The sequence below is a fragment of the Barbatula barbatula genome (genome assembly GCF_947034865.1).
Source record: "Barbatula barbatula genome assembly, chromosome: 4".
Taxonomy (NCBI): Eukaryota; Metazoa; Chordata; class Actinopteri; order Cypriniformes; family Nemacheilidae; genus Barbatula; species Barbatula barbatula.
In genome coordinates this window covers 22077493-22100176 of record NC_136768.1, presented here as the reverse complement: position 1 = coordinate 22100176, position 22684 = coordinate 22077493, and the positions used below count along the sequence as shown (strand labels likewise).

The window sequence follows — 22684 nt, the reverse complement described above, 5'->3', positions numbered from 1 at the left end:
GCTGCAGCTGTGTTCAACATAGCAAGGAAAAGCTTCTCTCGTCCGTGGGTGGGCTTGAACCACCAACCTTTCAGTTAACAGCCGAACGCGCTAACCATAATTTCCTGCAAAGTCGTGACGTGCTGTTGCCGGGCTAGAAATCCATCGGGGTCTCCCCGCGCAGGTTCCAATCCTGCCGACTATGTGTGCGGTGCATTGAACTCAGCTGTTGATTTGTCTCTCTAGAGGAGAAAAACCCACACTTCATCTCGGGCAAACCCTTTGCAATGTGACTTACTTTTTTCGGGTGTCCATAGCAGATTTCCACATTACGGACAGCAGTATGCTTGCTCCAAAAGTCCAAGCCTTACACTAATGTCTGAGGTCCTCGTCTGGCATTTGTCAGAGTTGGACAAATCTGTTAATAAGGCAGATTTAAATCTGATTACCTGTGGTCAACGTGCAACCAGCGTCGTGGGCACCTCGTCAGAGGCGATTGGAGTTATTTGGGGATGGAATTGATTTTTACTTCTTTTCCTCCTCTCAATTGAAGTGGTCTGAGAGGAGCCTGTAGGAGAAATGACCCTCTGTGAACATTGTGGCGTGACATAGTGTGCACGCTGGTTCGTGGACAGATTGGCAAAGCTCGAGATTCTCTTCATCGTCGCAATTCGGTTTCTTTAGCTCTGGGAAACAGTGGGACCATGACTGACACCTGAACAAGGGCAATACGGTGTTGCCTTTTCTGAGGTGTCCGTCACTCAGGACCCCTGCTTTCACGCAAGCGGACCAGGTTTAGCTCTCAATTTGGGAAGCTCAGAGGCTTCTTTTCCTTGCTGGCGTTTCGGCTAGAAATACCTTATTGTTATAGAATAAGGCTCTGTTGAGCCAGCTTCGCTGTCAGGCCACCGCGTGATGGGGTGCTGCAGAACACAACTGCTGCAGCTATGTTCAACATAGCAAGGAAAAGCTTCTCTCGTCCCTGGGTGGGCTTGAACCACCAACCTTTCAGTTAACAGCCGAACGCGCTAACCGATTGCGCCACAGAGACGGATGTGTGTATGCAGTCGGGGATAGCGACAGAAAACGATGCGGTACTTTCCTCGGACACGTCGCTCCGTTTGAATCGGAATTAAAGTGCCAAAGCATGGCAAAACTACGAGCAAACACGTAGCACCGCCGCGCTTGTTTTCAGAGAACCCCCGTCAGAAGTTTTACTCGTCCCAAGAAGGCCCCAGCACTAGGCCTGCTAGCCAGGGCACTCCCGCAGAGGAGCAACGCAGGGTTCAAAACCACGACACTGCGATTAAGATTCGCATGCGTTACCGACTGCACTGGCCAGGCCTCGCTTTGAGTGTCATGTCTGCCAGTACTACCAAACGGTCACGAGTCGTCTCTCTTGATGTAGGGTGCCATCATTTTGTAGGATGCATTCCACAAGAACTGCGGCGCGCTCCAAGACGAGCCCGTATAGCTCAGTCGGTAGAGCATCAGACTTTGAATCTGCCCTTTTTAGGCCCACCTCCTGGTGGCCAAACTTTAGGCTCACCCGTTAAACTCCCGCCTCCTTGTTGTACTGCTGTGGCCCGACAGCTTGTAGAAGACCATTGTTCAAGTGTAGTCGTGGCCGAGTGGTTAAGGCGATGGACTAGAAATCCATTGGGGTCTCCCCGCGCAGGTTCGAATCCTGCCGACTACGTTTGCTGAGCATCGAGCTCAGCTGCTTATTTGTGTCTCTCGAATAGTTAAACCGAAACTTCATCTCAAGTCAAGGCCTTTGAAGCAATCCCAAGGTTGCAAGTCGTGATTGTATAGTGGTTAGTACTCTGCGTTGTGGCCGCAGCAACCCCGGTTTGAATCCGGGTCACGGCAGCATATTAAGGGGTCTTGATGAAGCACGTCTTCCCTCTCACTTTGGCCCTGTGTAGGTGACGAGCACCAAATGCCTTCTGAGCCTTTTACCAGGGTTTGAGAAGTGGCTAACGCACAGGAATAAATAAAAAACCAGACACACCATTCACTTCCTCTTTGACTTTTCTTCAAATTTTTGAACATGCAGGACTCAAGCCAAAAAGTCCGTTATGGGCAAGCGTATTAACTTCGTGGACAAACCCCCAAAAGGTGGTTGTCCACAAACCTATAACACATAGTCCATTCATATAAACTGCATGTGGTCCTGTCCACCTGTAGATTACAGTAGTAGTCCACAAGTATGAAGTTCATGGACACTCTTTAGAATAATCTACGCGTTGTGCATTCATATAGACTGCAGGTGGACACTTCCTGTATGACTTAGTGAAAAACGGAGAAATGTCCACCTGCAGTTTATTTTAATGGGCGACACGTATTAAGTTCGTGGACACACTTTAGAATAATCTATATGCATTAACGACCCTGTTAGTCTGTTGGTACACTTAAATAGACACACATATGTAAGCAGCAACTCACAGATGACGGAATTATGCCCTTAAAGTGGTTGTCCACAAACCTAATACGCGTGTGCCGTTCATATAAGCGTAAGGTGGTCGATTACCAAAAAAACTACAACGGACTACAAATATGGCACACGACCTGAACCAGCTTCCGGTTTTCTGCCATGTTTCTAGTCCTGCGTAGTTCTTTTCTTTATTCGATTCCCCAGGCGTTTATAATCAATTATATGAATAAACAACGACGCGATTCACATATTAAACTTTATTAGACACACATATGTTCGCAAGAACTCACATAATGCTTATTTATGCTTAAAAACGAGTTGTCACCAACTCACTACACGCGGTGCATTCATATAAACTGCGGGTGGTCACTTTCTGGTTGCCATATTTGTAGTACTTTGTAGTTTTTCTCGTTACTTAGTTTCGCCAGGCTTTTCTTTTTTACTTTTTTCCCGACGTATTTATATATACGACTAAAGAACCACCTTATTCCCTTAGTACACTTTATACAACACACATATGTTATTATCGACTCGTAGAAGGCTGCCTTAAAATGGGTCGTCCACCAACTTAATACACGTGGTCCCTTCAAATAAATGGCTGGTGGTCGCTTCCTGCGTGACTTGGCGAAAACACAGAAACGTCCACCTGCAGTTTATTTGAGCGGGCCACGTGTATCAAGTTGGTGGACATAATACTTATTAGCAATGTTTAACTAAAAAATATAAATTTATATGTTTCAAAAAGCTCTATGCACGATGCATTCGGTGACGCATACAGCGCATGCATGCGTCACAGTCTGCTGTTATAGCAGCGCTTGTATGCGTCACGGTCTGCTCTATGCACGATGCATTCGGGTGACGTGTGCAGCGTGTGCATGCATCACGGTTTGATGTCATGACGGCGCATGCATGCGACGCGGTCTGCTCTATGCACGATGCATTCGGTGACGCATACATGCATTCGGTGACGCATACGCTCTCCCTATTTTGACCTTTTGACACCCAAACAAAGTCATAGAGTCGCCCGGCTTTTCCGCACGGCCGGTGGATGACGGGCGGTTGCTCGTGACCCGGTTTCGGGTCGGTTGACCCTGTCGGGGCTACGTCCACGAAACACATATGCAAAAGCCATTAAAATAAGCTATACGAGGAAATTTCCAGGAAGGTCCGAGGGGTCCCGTATTCTAGATTATGGCCCGTCGGGCAGCCCCCGACAACATACCGAGAGCACATCGCACTAGAGGATCAGGGAATGTTTTTGCACCCAATCACAATATTAAGCACACAGCCTCGTCTCTCATATAACACTGAACAGCATTATGAAGGCTTAGTGTTGGGGGAGGTGGATTTTTCACAAAGGTCTAAGAACTTTGGACGTTTGGGGGATAAATGGGGGGCTTCTAGACAAAAATAATCCAAAATGTCCAGACCCTTCGGCCTATCGTTTCCCAACGGGAGGGCTCCCACCTACCATCTATGCCAATGTGTTTTCATTAACTGCTTTGTGGACGACTCTCCCTATTTTGACCTTTCGACACCCAAACAAAGTCACAGAGTCGCCCGGCTTTTCCGCACGACCGGTGGATGACGGGCGGTTGCTCGTGACCCGGTTTCGGGTCGGTTGACCCTGTCGGGGCTACGTCCACGAAACACATATGCAAGAGCCATTCAAATAAGTTATACGAGGAAATTTCCAGGAAGGTCCGAGGGGTCCCGTATTCTAGATTCTCGCCCGTCGGGCGGCCCCCGACAACATACCGAGATCACATCGCCCTAGAGGATCAGGGAATATTTTTTGCACCCAATCACAAGATTAAGCTCACAGCCTTGTCTCTCATATATGCCTGAACAGCATTGTGAAGGCTTAGTGTTGGGGTACTGCGTCGCATGCAGACCGCGTCGCATGCATGCGCCGTCATGACATCAAACCGTGACTTTCGTTGCCCTCACACCCAGCACACTCTCTGTTTGAACTCTTACCATCTGGTCGACGCTACAGAGCACCGAGCACTAAAACATCCAGACACAGGAAGAGCTTCTTTCCTCAGGCCATCTACCTCATGAACAGTTAAATGTTCACCTTTTGCAATAAATGTGTGAAATATTTTTGTGCCAGGTTTTTCGTATATAGCACCTCAAAATAAGTATATTTTAAACACCTGTAGATATCTCATAGAATCTGTATATATATATCATACACTCTACAGTGCAATAAATGTGTGCCATACTTTCCCTCAGACATTTCACATATATAAACTCATAACTTGTATATTTTAAACAAAAATTCCGGAGCTCTTCTGTCACACTGCACTTTCACCTTTGTGTGCTTAACTTTTATTTTTATTCTGTACTTTCGTTGCCTTTGTTGATTGTTACTTGTCTTGTAACCTTACTTGTGTACTGGAAGCTTCTGTAACCAAGACAAATTCCTCGTCTGTGTAAGCACACCTGGCAATAAAGCTTGTTCTGATTCTGATTCTGATTTTTAAAAAATCAACTGCAATCGGCAACTCCGAAGAGATGTTCTTCAAGTTAACAGCCTGCCGACCACATGCACTAGGATCTGGATCTGCCTAGGGACTAAAGAACACATCTTCAATCGCTGGCAACTCTAGCTGAAGCTGAACAGGGTAAACTCTATTGAATTTCTGTTAACCAACAGGTTCAAGTGTGTTGATCTGGTGAGAATCCCAAGGAGGACTAGATGAGGTTCAGGAAAGTCTGCACAACACTCTAAAAGAGCCCAGCATTCAGCCTTGCTCTGGCATTTTTTTGTCACTGAAATTTGATTTCCCGGCTAGCTCAGTCAGTAGAGCATGAGACTCTTAATCCAGGGTCGTGGGTTCGAGTCACATGTTGGGTGTTAACGGGACATCTCTTTGTGGCGCTTTTCTGTTAACCGAAAGGTGGTGGTTCGAGCCCACCCAGGGACGCCTTGTGCTTTCCGTTACCACGTATAGCACAGCTGAAAAATGTCCACAAAGGGTAACCTTTTTGCTTGGAAAAGGCCTTGTGGCGCAACGGTAGCGCGTCTGACTCCAGATCAGAAGGTTGCGTGTTCAAATCACGTTGGGGTCAGCGCTTCTTTGCGCGTGGGAGTAATGACTTGCGAGAATGGTAATCCATAATTTTGTCTGACAACTCGCGGAGGGCCAGTGGCGCAATGGATAACGCGTTTGACTACGAATCAGAAGATCCCAGGTTCGACTTCTGGCTGGCTCGTTCGTTCGTTCGTTCATTCGTTGTGTTCCCCTTTCGTGCCATGGGGCGTCATCAAGGTATGCTTCACAACAAGGTTCATCACAAAGTACATAGGGCTCCAAACGTTGACATATTGCAGGAACAAGTTTTAAACCAAAAATCATAACCATATATTGTAAAAAAGCCACCTGGAGTGGCATAAGCAGAGATCTCTGAGGCACGTTCCGTAAGGGGAACCTGCCAATAACCCTTAAGCAAATATAACTTGGTCAAAAACTCGGCATCTCCTACCTCATCCACGGAGTCTTCTATTCTCGGACTGTAGGCGTCTCACAGGTCATTCTTATGTCGCTGGTTTGAATCCGGCTCTTAGAAAGCCGTGTTTGCAAGCACTCGTGAAATGCCCCATAGGGCGTCCAAAACCACATTCCCTGACCGGGAATCCAACCCGGGCCGCGGCGGTGAGAGCGCCGAATCCTAGCCACTAGACCACCAGGGAGAGCCTGCGTGGTTGCCTGGCACGATGACTAGCCTTAATCAAGGCAGCCTGTGGTACATGACCAGTGCATGAACATTTGAATCCCGTTCTGTCTTAAAGGACAGTTAACCGCTGTGCCAAGTCCTTCTGACAACTCAAGCGTAAAACGGCCCCCTCTGATTCGAAGCGGCAGTTTGACACTGCAGATTTGATATCAGATTTCGGTCGAATAAATATTTTGGATTGTTTTTTGGAATGTGGCAAAGATAACTTTCAAGAAATCACAGGCTAAAAGTAAGTGCACGGGAGCTCTGATCAACAGGAGCGAAGATCGACAAAAAAAGGCAGGAAAAACGAACGTTCTCTGCTTTTGAACAACCTTCTGCAGCTCTGCAATATGCAGAACCCCCAAAAATACAACAAACTCGTAATGCTTCCTCCCCACGGAAATCTTTAGTAAAAGTTGAAAGATTTATCCGTATATGAAGAGAAACTCGAGCAATACCCAACCACTCCTAATGCCGAGCACTCACCATGCCGCACCATCATGTTTAAAGAGGGTGATCTCTCGTGAAGGCTCCCCAGAGCATTGCAATCAGGTAGAGCAAACGACCTCAAATCTTCCATCACCAAACAAATACGGCCTCCCTCACCCAGGAGATGTCACCGAAGACAATGCTGTGCCGACCACGTGTACTGGGATTTCTATAAGGAACTTGTGAACTGACTCGAATAGACAGACATTCGCTTCCAGGACACCTTAAACTCCTGTGCCGAGGATGTGCCTTCCTTATGTCTTTGTTTGAATGTTGCTGCAAGGTGTGGACACGCTGAATGCAATCCTCCGTGATCATAAGGCTGGAGCACATGGACTGCTGTTTTTGCGGCAGATGTTGACACACTACCATCCAAAGCAGGTAAATGGAAATAAATATGGAGCGCTTCACGGATTTACGTGTCATCCTTTCGCAGGGGCCATGCTAATCTTCTCTGTATCGATCCAATTTTAGTATACGTGCTGCCTTAGCAAGCACGAGTACTGCGGCGAAACAAGGTAATTATACACCCCTTTTCACAGCAAGCAGTCAGGCGACTGGTGAGTTCCAGACCGCCCTCCATTTAGTGTGGATGCTTATCTCCAGGCTGCCAAAATTAAGGGTGAACTCAGTCTTGGGTGGAATTCAGCTATCGTCATCCCTATACCAACGCAGACGAGTAGGTGCCGGCTTGCTGAATTTCCAAACGCACTGAACAGGGTGTTGTAAGCCCACACCACTGCATGGAGCAACAGAGTCCCTTCACTGACTGGCAAGACAGGAGCGGATGAACCCTTCCGAACGGGTGGCCACGTGCATGCTCTGCAGAAGCTGAGTGTTCCTCGTTAGTATAGTGCACAAATACCCCTTTCTGCTTTGGGACAAACTCAAGCAGCCCTGCTGTATGCAGAGCCCCCAACAATATAACAAAGGCGTTTGTTCTTCTAGTGTGATATAATGAAAGACTCCGTAAGCTGCCCTTCGAGATACGCCACGCCATGATTCATCAGTTGCAATGTGACATGTTTTGACTGAACATTGTAACCGCTGGGAAAGTGCATGGGCATAGCTCCTTGTTTCTCTGATGACAAGCTTTAGCTAAACCTGATTGGCTTTGAAAGGAGTTCCTCGCAGAGTTGTTAAACCCCAATTCTGTCTATGGCCAGGCGGCAACAGAAAAGACGTCTCAGACACGTATACAAGCTATGCATTTCTTCTTGAAAACAAAAAGAAGAGACACTCTTTCAGACTCAGAAAACGCCAAAACAACAAACAAAACCCATAACTGAAACTCCACTCACAACCTTTCTACATAACCTGTAACAAAAGAGAAAAGAAAAAGTATGATGAATTTCACACAACACTTACCTTACTCCTTAGTTAATAAAAACCAAGAAACGACAAAGGAATAAAATGTCCCCTGTCCCCTAAAGAATCAAGACAATTAAACTCACTGTCCCCAAAACATGACAAAAACAGGCCTAAGACTAAACATGAGCAAGCTGCCTGTTAGGCTAGCAAGCTAAAAATGACTAGAGAGGACAGGTTTTTACCACCCCCCCAAAACAGCCGTGCCAATCAGCAGAAGTTATCCACGAACCAATAAACAGCCTCCATTCCTGCAACACAGACTCAAGCACAAGAAAACAAACACTCATTCCGGGTTGTAACACCTCCACCCATAAAATCTCAGATTTCCAAATAGTTTTAAATATGATATCTAGGCAAAGTGTCCGCAATCACATTTTCAACTGCCTTGTTGTGTAAAATCTGGGTTATGGTCATTATAAACAACAATGGGTAATGAACTAGAACCAAGATAAACCTCACATTGCTGTAAGCCTAGCAAATGGCTCAGGGCCTCTTTGTCCATGCTGATATGGTTAACCTGGTGACGATTGAACGTTTTTGAATAGAAACAGACAGGGCGGTTGATTGCATGATCATCTTCCTGGAATAAGACAGCACCCGTCCCACTCGCATCCACCTCCCGCTTAAATGGTTTTGAGAAGTCCGGGGCTGCTAACACAGGAGAACAATACAACTACGTTTTGAGGCCATCAAAGGCATACCGACACCTCAAATTCCATTCAAAAGACACTGGGCCACGCAGAAGATCTGTTAGGGGTTTTGCAACATCTGAAAAGTCCTTGCGAAAACTTCTATAATATCCAGCCTTCCCAAGAAATCGCCTAAGTTCTCATTTTGTTACAGGAACTGGAAAAGCATCGATGGCTTTTACTTTAGCGTCAAAAGGACGACGAACGGTCCACTGACCCACATGTTTACCCAAATAAGTGACTGTAGCACAATCGAATTCACATTTAGCAAGATTAAGTGTGAGGTTTGCTGATTGAAGACTCCCAAACACAGTGTTCAGGTGTTTCTTCCAAGTTTCAGAGTAACACACCCCAAATCATCAAGGTATGCTTCACAACAAGGTACATCACAAAGTACATAGGACACCAAACTTTGAAATATTGCACAAGCATGTTTTAAACCAAAAACCATAACCATATATTGTAAAAAAATCAACCTGGAGTGGCATAAGCTAGCAGAGATCTCTGAGACACGTTCCATAAGGGGAACCTGCCAATAACCCTAAAGTAATTCTAACTCGGTCACAAACTCGGCATGTCGTACACTATCCACGGAGTCTTCTATTCTCGGTCTGTTGGCGACTCACGGGTCATCCTTAGGTCCAAAACAAAAAGAAGAGACGCTCTTTCAGACTCAGAAAACGCCAAAACAACAAACAAAACCCATAACTGAAACTCCACTCACAACCTTTCTACATAACCTGTAACAAAAGAGAAAAGAAAAAGCATGATGAATTTCACACAACACTTACCTTACTCCTTAGTTAATAAAAACCAAGAAACGACAAAGCAATAAAATGTCCCCTGTCCCCTGAAGAATCAAGACAATTAAACTCACTGTCCCCAAAACATGACAAAAACAGGCCTAATACTAAACATGAGCAAGCTGCCTGTTAGGCTAGCAAGCTAAAAATGACTAGAGAGGACAGGTTTTTACCACCCCCCCAAAACAGCCGTGCCAATCAGCAGAAGTTATCCACGAACCAATAAACAGCCTCCATTCCTGCAACACAGACTCAAGCACAAGAAAACAAACACTCATTCCGGGTTGTAACACCTCCACCCATAAAATCTCAGATTTCCAAATAGTTTTAAATATGATATCTAGGCAATGTGTCCGCAATCACATTTTCAACTGCCTTGTTGTGTAAAATCTGGGTTATGGTCATTATAAACAACAATGGGTAATGAACTAGAACCAAGATAAACCTCACATTGCTGTAAGCCTAGCAAATGGCTCAGGGCCTCTTTGTCCATGCTGATATGGTTAACCTGGTGACGATTGAACGTTTTTGAATAGAAACAGACAGGGCGGTTGATTGCATGATCATCTTCCTGCAATAAGACAGCACCCGTCCCACTCGCATCCACCTCCCGCTTAAATGGTTTTGAGAAGTCCGGGGCTGCTAACACAGGAGAACAATACAACTACGTTTTGAGGCCACCAAAGGCATACTGACACCTCAAATTCCATTCAAAAGACACTGGGCCACGCAGAAGATCTGTTAGGGGTTTTGCAACATCTGAAAAGTCCTTGCGAAAACTTCTAGAATATCCAGCCTTCCCAAGAAATCGCCTAAGTTCTCATTTTGTTACAGGAACTGGGAAAGCATCGATGGCTTTTACTTTAGCGTCAAAAGGACGACGAACGGTCCCCTGACCCACATGTTTACCCAAATAAGTGACTGTAGCACAATCGAATTCACATTTAGCAAGATTTGTCATGATTCTCGAGTGGTGAGACACGGACAGAGGACCCAGGTGCAGAAAGCGGGTAAGGGGTTAACATATATTTAATAAATAATAAAACAAAGACCCACGTGGGGGTAACATAACAAAACATGGGACTATAATGACAGAACAGGACTAAAACTAACTACACATAAACAAGACTTGAATAAACTGTTGACAAACTACAAATAACTAAACTAACACAACAGGAACTCACCACACAAACCACAATGAACCAGCACAAGACAGAAGACACAAGGGCATTAAATTAGGGAGCAAATCAAGAGGGAAACAGGTGTAGGCATTAATCAATAACGAGGTAACAAGAGGATGGGAACAATGACGAGACCGGAGAGAGTATGGAAGGCCATAAGAACAATAATTGTCTCTCTCCACATTTAACATGAGGTTCTGTCATTATCCTGCTACTAAACCAAGAGAAACATGACATGATGCAGCAGAATCATGACAAGATTAAGTGTGAGGTTTGCTGATTGAAGACTCCCAAACACAGTGTTCAGGTGTTTCTTCCAAGTTTTAGAGTAACACACTACATCATCAAGGTATGCTTCACAATAAGGTACATCACAAAGTACATAGGACACCAAACTTTGAAATATTGCACGAGCATGTTTTAAACCAAAAACCATAACCATATATTGTAAAAAAATCAACCTGGAGTGGCATAAGCTAGCAGAGATCTCTGAGACACGTTCCATAAGGGGAACCTGCCAATAACCCTTAAGTAAGTCTGACTCGGTCACAAACTCGGCATGTCGTACACTATCCACGGAGTCTTCTATTCTCGGTCTGTTGGCGACTCACGGGTCATCCTTAGGTCGCTTGTTCGAATCCGGTTCTAAGGAAGCGTCGTTCATAACTTCCAAGATGGCGCCGCGAATGGCTGCCTCGGTGTGGAGCTCTCCAGTAGTCTTGCTGTTTTTGTTAGTTTGTCCTGTTTTATGTCTGTCAAACACTATCAGTTTTACAAGGAACGAACTGCTGAACATTCGGCAGTGGATACCAACTAAACTGCAACCAGTTTTCGATTTTTCTGACGTTTTGCTGGATATTTTAGTCAGTGCAGTCGCGTGGAGAGGACGCCGGAAGAAACGCAAGCGCGGGAAGCGAGCCGGCGCGCTCGTCAAGCTCAGACAGCGCGGCCTAAGAACGCCGTTGCCAAGCATTCATCTTGCGAATCTCCGCTCTCTACCTAACAAAATGGACGAACTTCGCCTGCTTTCAAGCAAAAACCAGGTTTTTACAAACTCTGCTGCTCTGTGTTTTACGGAAACCTGGCTGAACGAAACCATTCCGGACAGCGCGTTACATCTGCCGGACTTTCAGCTGTTCAGAGCGGATCGCGATACGGAGACAACAGGGAAAACGCGCGGTGGTGGGACATGCTTTTACATCAACAGAAGGTGGTGTACGGATGTAACTGTGTTAAAGAAGATGTGCTGTCCTGATGTGGAAGCGCTTTTCATTAACTGTAAACCGTTCTACTCGCCGCGGGAGTTTTCATCAGTCATCCTCGTAAGTGTTTACATTCCACCACAAGCACACGTGTGGACTGCGCTGCAACAGCTGGCTGATCTGATCACAGACACAGAACAACAACACCCGGATTCTGTCTTTATCATTCTAGGAGACTTTAATCAGGCAAAACTCCTGTGTTTTTGAAGCTGCTGCCACCGATCTGGACGAGCTCACAGAAACTGTTACATCATACATCAGTTTCTGTGAGGATTTATGCATCCCTACAAAGACTTATTTATCATTCAACAATGATAAACCATGGTTCACACCAAAACTCAGACAGCTGCGTCAGGCCAAAGAGGATGCCTACAGGAGCGGGGACAGGATCTGGTATAATCAGGCCAGAAACACTCTGACAAAGGAGATTGGGGTGGCTAAAAAAAGCTACGCCAAAAAGCTGGAAAACCAGTTTTCTGCCAACGACCCTGCATCAGTGTGGAAAGGCCTGAAAGACATTACCAACTACAAGACACCATCCCCTAGCATCGAGAGCAATAAACAGCTTGTTGAAGATTTAAATCACTTCTATTGTAGATTTGAGACCCTAGACCAGACACTTTACACCCACCCTGACCATCTCTATACACAGCCATCAACACCTCCAGCCATCCCCCTCTCCTCCCACCCTGCACTTCAGATCAGTGAGGATAACGTACGCCAGATCTTTAGAAAACAAAAGAGAAGGAAAGCACCAGGCCCAGACGGTGTTTCACCAGCCTGTCTGAAGACCTGCGCTGACCAGCTGGCCTCCATCTTCTCACTGATCTTCAACAGATCACTGGAGCTGTGCAAAGTCCCTTCGTGCTTTAAACGCTCCATCATCATCCCAATCCCAAAGAAACCAAAGATCACTGGACTCAATGACTACAGACCTGTGGCTTTAACATCTGTTGCCATGAAGTCATTTGAAAGACTGGTGTTGGCTTATTTGAAGGTCATCACTGACCCTATGCTGGACCCCCTGCAGTTTGCCTACAGAGCAAACCGGTCTGTGGATGATGCAGTTAACATGGGACTTACACCCTACAACATCTGGACAAACCAGGGACTTATGCGAGGATCTTGTTCGTGGACTTCAGTTCTGCCTTCAATACAATCATCCCATCACTGCTCCAGACCAAACTGACCCAGCTCTCTGTCCCTAGCTCTGTCTGTCAATGGATCACCAGCTTTCTGACAGCCAGACAACAGTTAGTCAGAATGGGCAAAATCATGTCAGACAGCCGCGCCATCAGCACTGGTGCCCCACAGGGATGTGTTCTCTCCCCACTGCTCTTCTCCCTGTACACCAACGACTGCACCTCTAAAGACCCCTCCGTCAAGCTCCTGAAGTTTGCAGACGACACTACTGTTATCGGTCTCATCCGGAACGGTGACGAGTCTGCGTACAGACAGGAGGTGGAGCAGCTGGCTCTATGGTGCAGGTACAACAACCTGGAGCTGAACACGCTCAAAACAGTGGAGATGATAGTGGACTTTAGGAGAAACCCCCCTGCACTTCCCCCACTCACCATCATGAACAGCACTGTGATTGCAGTAGAGTCATTCAGGTTCCTGGGCAACACCATCTCTCAGGATCTGAAGTGGGACGCTCACATCGACTCTATTGTAAAAAAAGCCCAGCAGAGACTTTACTTCCTCCGGCAGCTGAGAAAGTTCAACCTGCCACAGGAGCTGCTCGTACTGTTCTACTCAGCTGTCATCGAATCCATAATCTGCACCTCCATCACCGTCTGGTTCGGCTCAGCCTCCAAAACTGACCTCGGAAGACTACAGCGGATAGGCCGGACTGCAGAGCGAATCATTTGCACTACTCTTCCTCTAGATAACAAACACGTGAGAGTGTATACTGGGCTGCATTGTTTTCTCTTTCAAGAGAGGAATCCTGTTGTACCGACCTTAAGATAACGCAACAAAGCTGCTCGTGAAATTGTATGTCCGCAAAGCAAACACCTAAAGCAACCGTAGTCGGCAGGGTTTGAACCTGCGCGGGGAGACCCCAATGGATTTCAAGTCCATCGCCTTAACCACTCATCAGGACATCAACAAAAACAGCAAACAGTCCCCTGCCATGACCCGGAATCGCTGCGGCCACCAAAAAGAGTCATAACCATAATATGATCAAGGCAAGCCAACAGCCCTCTGGCGAAGTTGTGAGAGCAGGACTTCCCGACTACATCTACAGGGAGGGAAGCCTTTTGCTCAGCTGTCAAGGAATTTCTGGTGCGTGTGTTGAAGCAACGCACGATCAATACAAAGGGCGATGCCAGAACAGCTCACAAAGTAAAGGTGAGGTACAGGTGGGCACCCATCGCCCAAACAGGGACTTGAACCATGGACCCTCATATTAAAAGTCTGATGCTCTACCGATTGAGCTATCCGGGCTCGTGAGGGCATGCCCCAAGTTATCGGTGTAGACGCTCAAGGTGGGGGTGTCCTGCAGGTGCGGTTCTGTTGGTCGTTTCCGCCATTGTGTTTTACACTAGGCCCCGACGATGCTTCTCAGACTCACAGGGTTCTGTCAGTTTAGGGTTCTGTGCACCTTTCTGAAGCAGGGTTGTTCAGTCTTACATCTGGAGGCGATGCCACCTGTAGATTGCAGTTCATCAAGTACACCTGAACCGGGTAATGGGATTCTGGGAGTTGGCAGGTAAGTGAAACACAGACGTGTTTTAAAACTACCCTGACAGCTTATCTTTGGTATTTTTCTGCTCTTGCATGCCTTAAAGGTTCCTTCAAAGCAAACATTTGTAAAATCACAGAAATTGTTGTATGCTCACATTGGTTTACATTAAACATGTACAGTATATATATAGACTGTGGTTCACAAATCTGATCTTGTGTGGTGTGCTATCATCGTCACAGCACACCACACGTTATAGGTGCAAAACTATTAAATCCAGGATTTTTTGTGCTCATGTTTGTGGTCTCTCCCAGTTTTAAACTACTCTACGACAAAAAAAAAATGTGTGAGGCCCCGGCATAAGAGCTACCTTCTCAATGCACGGTAATTCATCACTGTCCCTGGAGGTAAGCCAAATCACAGTTGCACCCTCATCGAGCACACATGAAATGGCCACTTTGGTTCAGATGGTCTGCAGACACTTGAAAGTGAGATGCGAATTAAAAGCTATCCTTTTAAGCCTGAGGGCAAACAGGCTTTTCAAGCAATAGCTGGCAGCGGTGGGATTTGAACCCACGCCTCAGAAGAGACCGGAGCCTTAATCCAAACGCATTTACAAAAAGCAGAAAGAGCGTGTCTACTGTTCTTTTTTGAGCAACAGCAGGCGAGCATACTGACAACCGGCCATTAGGCTGTTTATGCCAGGAACACGTTCCATCTGTAACAGAGCCGCTCGTTAACAAACACGTGAGAGTGTATACTGGGCTGCATTGTTTTCTCTTTCGAGAGAGGAATCCTGTTGTACCGACCTTAAGATAACGCAACAAAGCTGCTCGTGAAATTGTATGTCCGCAAAGCAAATACCTAAAGCAACCGTAGTCGGCAGGGTTTGAACCTGCACGGGGAGACCCCAATGGATTTCAAGTCCATCGCCTTAACCACTCGGCCACGACTACAATAGATTACAGGTCCTCTGGGCTTAGCGTGTGTGGCAAGGTGGGGCGAGCCGGCAGCGTATCAGGCGGTGTAATGGGACGTCAAATACGGACAGGGAGGACATCAACAAAAACAGCAAACAGTCCCCTGTCATGACCCGGAATCGCTGCGGCCACCAAAAAGAGTCATACCATAATATGATCAAGGCAAGCCCAACAGCCCTCTGGCGAAGTTGTGAGAGCAGGACTTCCCGACTACATCTACAGGGAGGGAAGCCTTTTGCTCAGGTGTCAAGGAATTTCTGGTGCGTGTGCTGAAGCAACGCACGATCAATACAAAGGGCGATGCCAGAACAGCTCACAAGTAAAGGTGAGGTACAGGTGGGCACCCATCAGCCAAACAGGGACTTGAACCATGGACCCTCATATTAAAAGTCTGATGCTCTACCGATTGAGCTATCCGGGCTCGTGAGGGCATGCCCCAAGTTATCGGTGTAGACGCTCAAGGCGGGGGTGTCCTGCAGGTGCGGTTCCGTTGGTCGTTTCCGCCATTGTGTTTTACACTAGGCCCCGACGATGCTTCTCAGACTCACAGGGTTCTGTCAGCTTTGGGTTCTGTGCACCTTTCTGAAGTAGAGTTGTTCAGTCTTACATCTGGAGGCGATGCCACCTGTAGATTGCAGTTCATCAAGTACACCTGAACCGGGTAATGGGATTCTGGGAGTTGGCAGGTAAGTGAAACTCAGACGTGTTTTAAAACTACCCTGACAGCTTATCTTTGGTATTTTTCTGCTCTTGCATGCCTTATAGGTTCCTTCAAAGCAAACATTTGTAAAATCACAGAAATTGTTGTATGCTCACATTGGTTTACATTAAACATGTACAGTATATATATAGACTGTGGTTCACAAATCTGATCTTGTGTGGTGTGCTATCATCGTCACAGCACACCACACGTTATAGGTGCAAAACTATTAAATCCAGGATTTTTTTTGCTCATGTTTGTGGTCTCTCCCAGTTTTAAACTACTCTACAATTTAAAAAAAAAATTGGTGAGGCCCCCGGCATAAGAGCTACCTTCTCAATGCACGGTAATTCATCACTGTCCCTGGAGGTATGCCAAATCACAGTTGCATGCCCCCTCATCGAGCACACATGAAATGGCCACTTTGGCTCAGATGGTATGCAGGTACTTGAAAGTGAGATGCGAATTAAAAGCTGCCCTTTTAAGCCTGAGGGCAAACAGGCTTTTCAAGCAATAGCTGGCAGCGGTGGGATTTAAACCCACGCCTCCGAAGAGACTGGAGCCTTAATCCAGCGCCTTAGACCGCTCGGCCACGCTACCACAGATTTGACACCTCGGCCGGCCCTTTCTCGCCGCTGCCATCGCTCAGATGGCTTTACAGTCACAAGTCGGCGCGGACGAGATACACCAGCTGGCAAGTAATTCTATATTCTTTTGGTGCTCAGTACACAGTTTTGAAGTAACACCGCATGAAAGATGCATTTACAAAAAGCAGAAAGAGCGTGTCTACTGTTCTTTTTTGAGCAACAGCAGGCGAGCATACTGACAACCGGCCATTAGGCTGTTTATGCCAGGAACACGTTCCATCTGTAACAGAGCCGCTCGTTAACAAACACGTGAGAGTGTATACTGGGCTGCATTGTTTTCTCTTTCGAGAGAGGAATCCTGTTGTACCGACCTTAAGATAACGCAACAAAGCTGCTCGTGAAATTGTATGTCCGCAAAGCAAACACCTTAAGCAACCGTAGTCGGCAGGGTTTGAACCTGCGCGGGGAGACCCCAATGGATTTCAAGTCCATCGCCTTAACCACTCGGCCACGACTACAATAGATTACAGGTCCTCTGGGCTTAGCGCGTGTGGCAAGGTGGGGCGAGCCGGCAGCGTAACAGGCGATGTAATGGGGCGTCAAATACGGACAGGGAGGACATCAACAAAAACAGCAAACAGTCCCCTGCCATGACCCGGAATTGCTGCGGCCACCAAAAAGAGTCATAACCATAATATGACCAAGGCAAGCCAACAGCCCTCTGGCGAAGTTGTGAGAGCAGGACTTCCCGACTACATCTACAGGGAGGGAAGCCTTTTGCTCAGCTGTCAAGGAATTTCTGGTGCGTGTGCTGAAGCAACGCACGATCAATACAAAGGGCGATGCCAGAACAGCTCACAAAGTAAAGGTTAGGTACAGGTGGGCACCCATCGCCCGAACAGGGACTTAAACCCTGGACCCTCAGATTAAAAGTCTGATGCTCTACCGACTGAGCTATCCGGGCTCGTGAGGGCATGCCCCAAGTTTTCGGTGTAGACGCTCAAGGCGGGGGTGTCCTGCAGTTGCGGTTCTGTTGGTCGTTTCCGCCATTGTGTTTTACACTAGGCCCCGACGATGCTTCTCAGACTTACAGGGTTCTGTCAGCTTTGGGTTCTGTGCACCTTTCTGAAGTAGGGTTGTTCAGTCTTACATCTGGAGGCGATGCCACCTGTAGATTGCAGTTCATCAAGTACACCTGAACCGGGTAATGGGATTCTGGGAGTTGGCAGGTAAGTGAAACTCAGACGTGTTTTAAAACTACCCTGACAGCTTATCTTTGGTATTTTTCTGCTCTTGCATGCCTTATAGGTTCCTTCAAAGCAAACATTTGTAAAATCACAGAAATTGTTGTATGCTCACATTGGTTTACATTAAACATGTACAGTATATATATAGACTGTGGTTCACAAATCTGATCTTGTGTGGTGTGCTATCATCGTCACAGCACACCACACGTTATAGGTGCAAAACTATTAAATCCAGGATTTTTTGTGCTCATGTTTGTGGTCTCTCCCAGTTTTAAACTACTCTACGACAAAAAAAAAATGTGTGAGGCCCCGGCATAAGAGCTACCTTCTCAATGCACGGTAATTGATCACTGTCCCTGGAGGTAAGCCAAATCACAGTTGCATGCCCCCTCATCGAGCACACATGAAATGGCCACTTTGGCTCAGATGGTATGCAGGTACTTGAAAGTGAGATGCGAATTAAAAGCTGCCCTTTTAAGCCTGAGGGCAAACAGGCTTTTCAAGCAATAGCTGGCAGCGGTGGGATTTGAACCCACGCCTCCGAAGAGACTGGAGCCTTAATCCAGCGCCTTAGACCGCTCGGCCACGCTACCACAGATTTGACACCTCGGCCGGCCCTTTCTCGCCGCTGCCATCGCTCAGATGGCTTTACAGTCACAAGTCGGCGCGGACGAGATACACCAGCTGGCAAGTAATTCTATATTCTTTTGGTGCTCAGTACACAGTTTTGAAGTAACACCGCATGAAAGATGCATTTACAAAAAGCAGAAAGAGCGTGTCTACTGTTCTTTTTTGAGCAACAGCAGGCGAGCATACTGACAACCGGCCATTAGGCTGTTTATGCCAGGAACACGTTCCATCTGTAACAGAGCCGCTCGTTAACAAACACGTGAGAGTGTATACTGGGCTGCATTGTTTTCTCTTTCGAGAGAGGAATCCTGTTGTACCGACCTTAAGATAACGCAACAAAGCTGCTCGTGAAATTGTATGTCCGCAAAGCAAACACCTAAAGCAACCGTAGTTGGCAGGGTTTGAACCTGCACGGGGAGAGCCCAATGGATTTCAAGTCCATCGCCTTAACCACTCGGCAGGACATCAACAAAAACAGCAAACAGTCCCCTACCATGACCCGGAATCGCTGCGGCCACCAAAAAGAGTCATAACCACAATATGATCAAGGCAAGCCAACAGCCCTCTGGCGAAGTTGTGAGAGCAGGACTTCCCGACTACATCTACAGGGAGGGAAGCCTTTTGCTCAGCTGTCAAGGAATTTCTGGTGCGTGTGCTGAAGCAACGCATGATCAATAAAAAGGGCGATGCCAGAACAGCTCACAAAGTAAAGGTAAGGTACAGGTGGGCACCCATCGCCCGAACAGGGACTTGAACCCTGGACCCTCAGATTAAAAGTCTGATGCTCTACCGACTGAGCTATCCGGGCTCGTGAAGGCATGCCCCAAGTTTTCGGTGTAGACCAGAGGTGCCCAACCATTTTTGATCCAAGATCTACTTTTCAAGTAGCCAACCTCCCGAGATCTACCAGTCCAGTGTCAACATCGCAAACCCACACACATCATTTCCAGCCTGCAGTAACTAACCTCTCAACACTTTTTCTTGTTGTCACACAACTACTAGACATCACAATAAAAACCCTCCCTCTCTCAAACACACACAGACAAATTCCTCTCACACAGTTGCCAGTTTGCATAGTGCGCTGTAGCACAAACCCGCTCTCTATGCTCCTCTCTCTCTGTCACACTCACTCACTCTCTCTCACACACACACACACACACACACCAATCTGCGTGATGAGCAATAGTCATAACTGACCTTAATATGAACCAAACAGAAACATAAACCAGATAGATCTCTAAGTTTGAAAAAAGGAAATCACTTTCTACCTTAGTGGGAGACCTGGCACTGGGAGGAGGAGGCTAGCTTCTCGTAGTTAGGAGTGTAGGAGCTGGTTGCAAGGCGTAGACAGGCTGCAAGGTGGTCATCAGTCATTGTTGATCTGTACTTGGACTTGATGATTTTCATGTGTGAGAAAGCAGACTCGCACAAATAAGTTGATCCAAAAAGAGCTGTCAAGTTCAAGGCACATCTTCTGAGATTGGGATATTTCTCCTCCACCAGTAGTTTCCAGAACACTACATGCTCTCCAGGTTGAGCAGATGTTGATCTGGCTTTGATCTCAATGTCATTTTGCAATGTCAGAATCTCATCCTCAAGAGCGGAGCTTTCCAAGTCGAAAAGTGATTTGACTTTGGCTGCAATGTCACCAACATCAATACTTGCAGCAAATGGATAACACATATAGCTGGCTACAGGCTCGATGGATGCAAAGTCAGTAAAACGCCTCACAAACTCTGACGAGATGCTCTGAACATGCTCCTCATAACGTGCACTGTCAAGCTGTGTCACACCTTTACCTTGACGTTGTAGTTCTGCCTGCATGTGAGGGAAGTTGCGCAGGTTACCACGCTGCAGCCTGCTTGACATCAGCTGTAGCTTGCTTTTAAATGTGTTCACTGAACTCATCATGTTGACTACATCTTTATCCTTACCCTGCAGCTCTAAATTCAATTCATTGAGCTCGGCAGTGAGATCAGTGAGGAAAGATACATCTAACAGCCACTGGTGGTCCTCTAGCTTTGTATGGTAATCCACATGTTTTGAAAGCTTCAGGAAGTCCTTGATTTCAGGTAATAACTCCGTGAATCTGGACAAAAATTTACCACTGCTTAACCACCTAACATCCGTGTGAAGCAGCAGGTCTGTGTGCTCAGCCTCATTCTCCTCCAAGTGAGCACGGAAAAGCCTTCTCTGCAGACTCCTGGCCCGAACTGAACACACAATCTTCATCGCAATATCCATCACTTCTTTCATATTTAAAATCTTTCCACACAACGCTTGCTGGTGAATTATACAATGATAATTCAGGATATCTGGGAAGGATTCACTTTCCAGTGCAATGAACCCACTGGTGCGGCCCATCATTGCAGGCGCCCCATCAGTTGTGATGGAGATCAGCTTGAAGAGCGGCAGTGTTGTCTTGCTAACAAATCCCATGAAACCATTAAAAATATCCTCACCTCTGGTGTGTCCTTTTAATGGCAAAAGTGTGAGCAGCTCTTCCTTGGCGCTCATGTCTTCAAAAACCATCCTGATGAAAACACACAATTGTACTACATCCACCGTATCAGTCGACTCATCAAATTGGAGGGAAAAGCACTCACACGCATCAATATCCTCCCTCAGTTGCTCCTCCACATCCACAGCCATTCTCTCACATCGCCTTGTAGTAGTATTGCGGGAGAGTTGCACTTCTTTAATGGCCTTCACGATCTCTGTTTTATTTTTAAAGTCGTCAAAAAGGCTATCCGCTGCCTCGAGAAAGGCTTCCTTCACCATATCGCCGTCATTGAATGGCTTCTTGTGTTTAGCAAGGATGTGACTGACGCGATAGGAAGCAATAGTTGCGGCCTTACCCTGAGTCTTCGGTTTGGTGAAGATTGACTGCCGTGCTGAAAGCTGTGCTTTCAAATCCCGCACTTTTGTGGCGCGTAAAGGCGTTTTTGCAGGGAAATCCCTCTCGTAGCTCCCGTGTACTGTTTTAAAATGGCGCTCCAGGTTCCCTTTTTTTGCCAATGCCACCGTTGCATTGCAGATCAAACAAACAGGCTTTGAATGAGAATAAACAAAAAAATTAACTTCCTCCCATTCAGGGTGAAAATGGTAGGTCTTGGCTCGTTTCCCCTCAGCCATGTTCGTTTAGGTACGTGTAACCGCTCTGTTCGCTAGCTTCTAGGCTTCTGGCTACTGTTGACATGCAGCTGTCAACTTCCTGTCATGCATGTCACGCGCGACCGTAGGTTAAACGTGACCTACTTTTTTTTAAATACTTTTTTGTGGACGTGTTTAAGAGACTGATAGGGTACCAGGCAAGGACTCATGATAGGCTGTAGTGTACATTTTGTACAAAATATAACACACAAACACACGGGGTGTGTGTGTGTTATATTTTGTATTTTTTTTCTTTAATTTTTTCGCGGTCGACTTGGGAATAGTCTGCGGTCTACGAGCAGACCGCGATCGACTGGTTGGGCACTCCTGGTGTAGACGCTCAAGGCGGGGGTGTCCTGCAGGTGCGGTTCTGTTGGTCGTTTCCGCCATTGTGTTTTACACTAGGCCCCGACGATGCTTCTCAGACTTACAGGGTTCTGTCAGCTTTGGGTTCTGTGCACCTTTCTGAAGTAGGGTTGTTCAGTCTTACATCTGGAGGCGATGCCACCTGTAGATTGCAGTTCATCAAGTACACCTGAACCGGGTAATGGGATTCTGGGAGTTGGCAGGTAAGTGAAACTCAGACGTGTTTTAAAACTACCCTGACAGCTTATCTTTGGTATTTTTCTGCTCTTGCATGCCTTATAGGTTCCTTCAAAGCAAACATTTGTAAAATCACAGAAGTTGTTGTATGCTCACATTGGTTTACATTAAAAATGTACAGTATATATATAGACTGTGGTTCACAAATCTGATCTTGTGTG

At 46.6% G+C, this 22684-nt stretch overlaps 1 protein-coding gene across 1 annotated transcript; it reads right to left on the bottom strand.

Annotated features, from left to right (window-relative positions):
* Window positions 1-20036: 20036 nt before the first annotated feature.
* LOC306893291 (zinc finger BED domain-containing protein 5-like) lies at window positions 20037-21902 on the bottom strand (the record flags this gene model as incomplete). The annotated part of the gene is made up of 1 exon (XM_079455063.1): window positions 20037-21902. One exon carries the CDS (start codon window positions 21900-21902, stop codon window positions 20037-20039), a length of 1866 nt encoding a protein of 621 aa, XP_079311189.1.
* Between the last annotated feature and the right edge of the window lie 782 nt (window positions 21903-22684).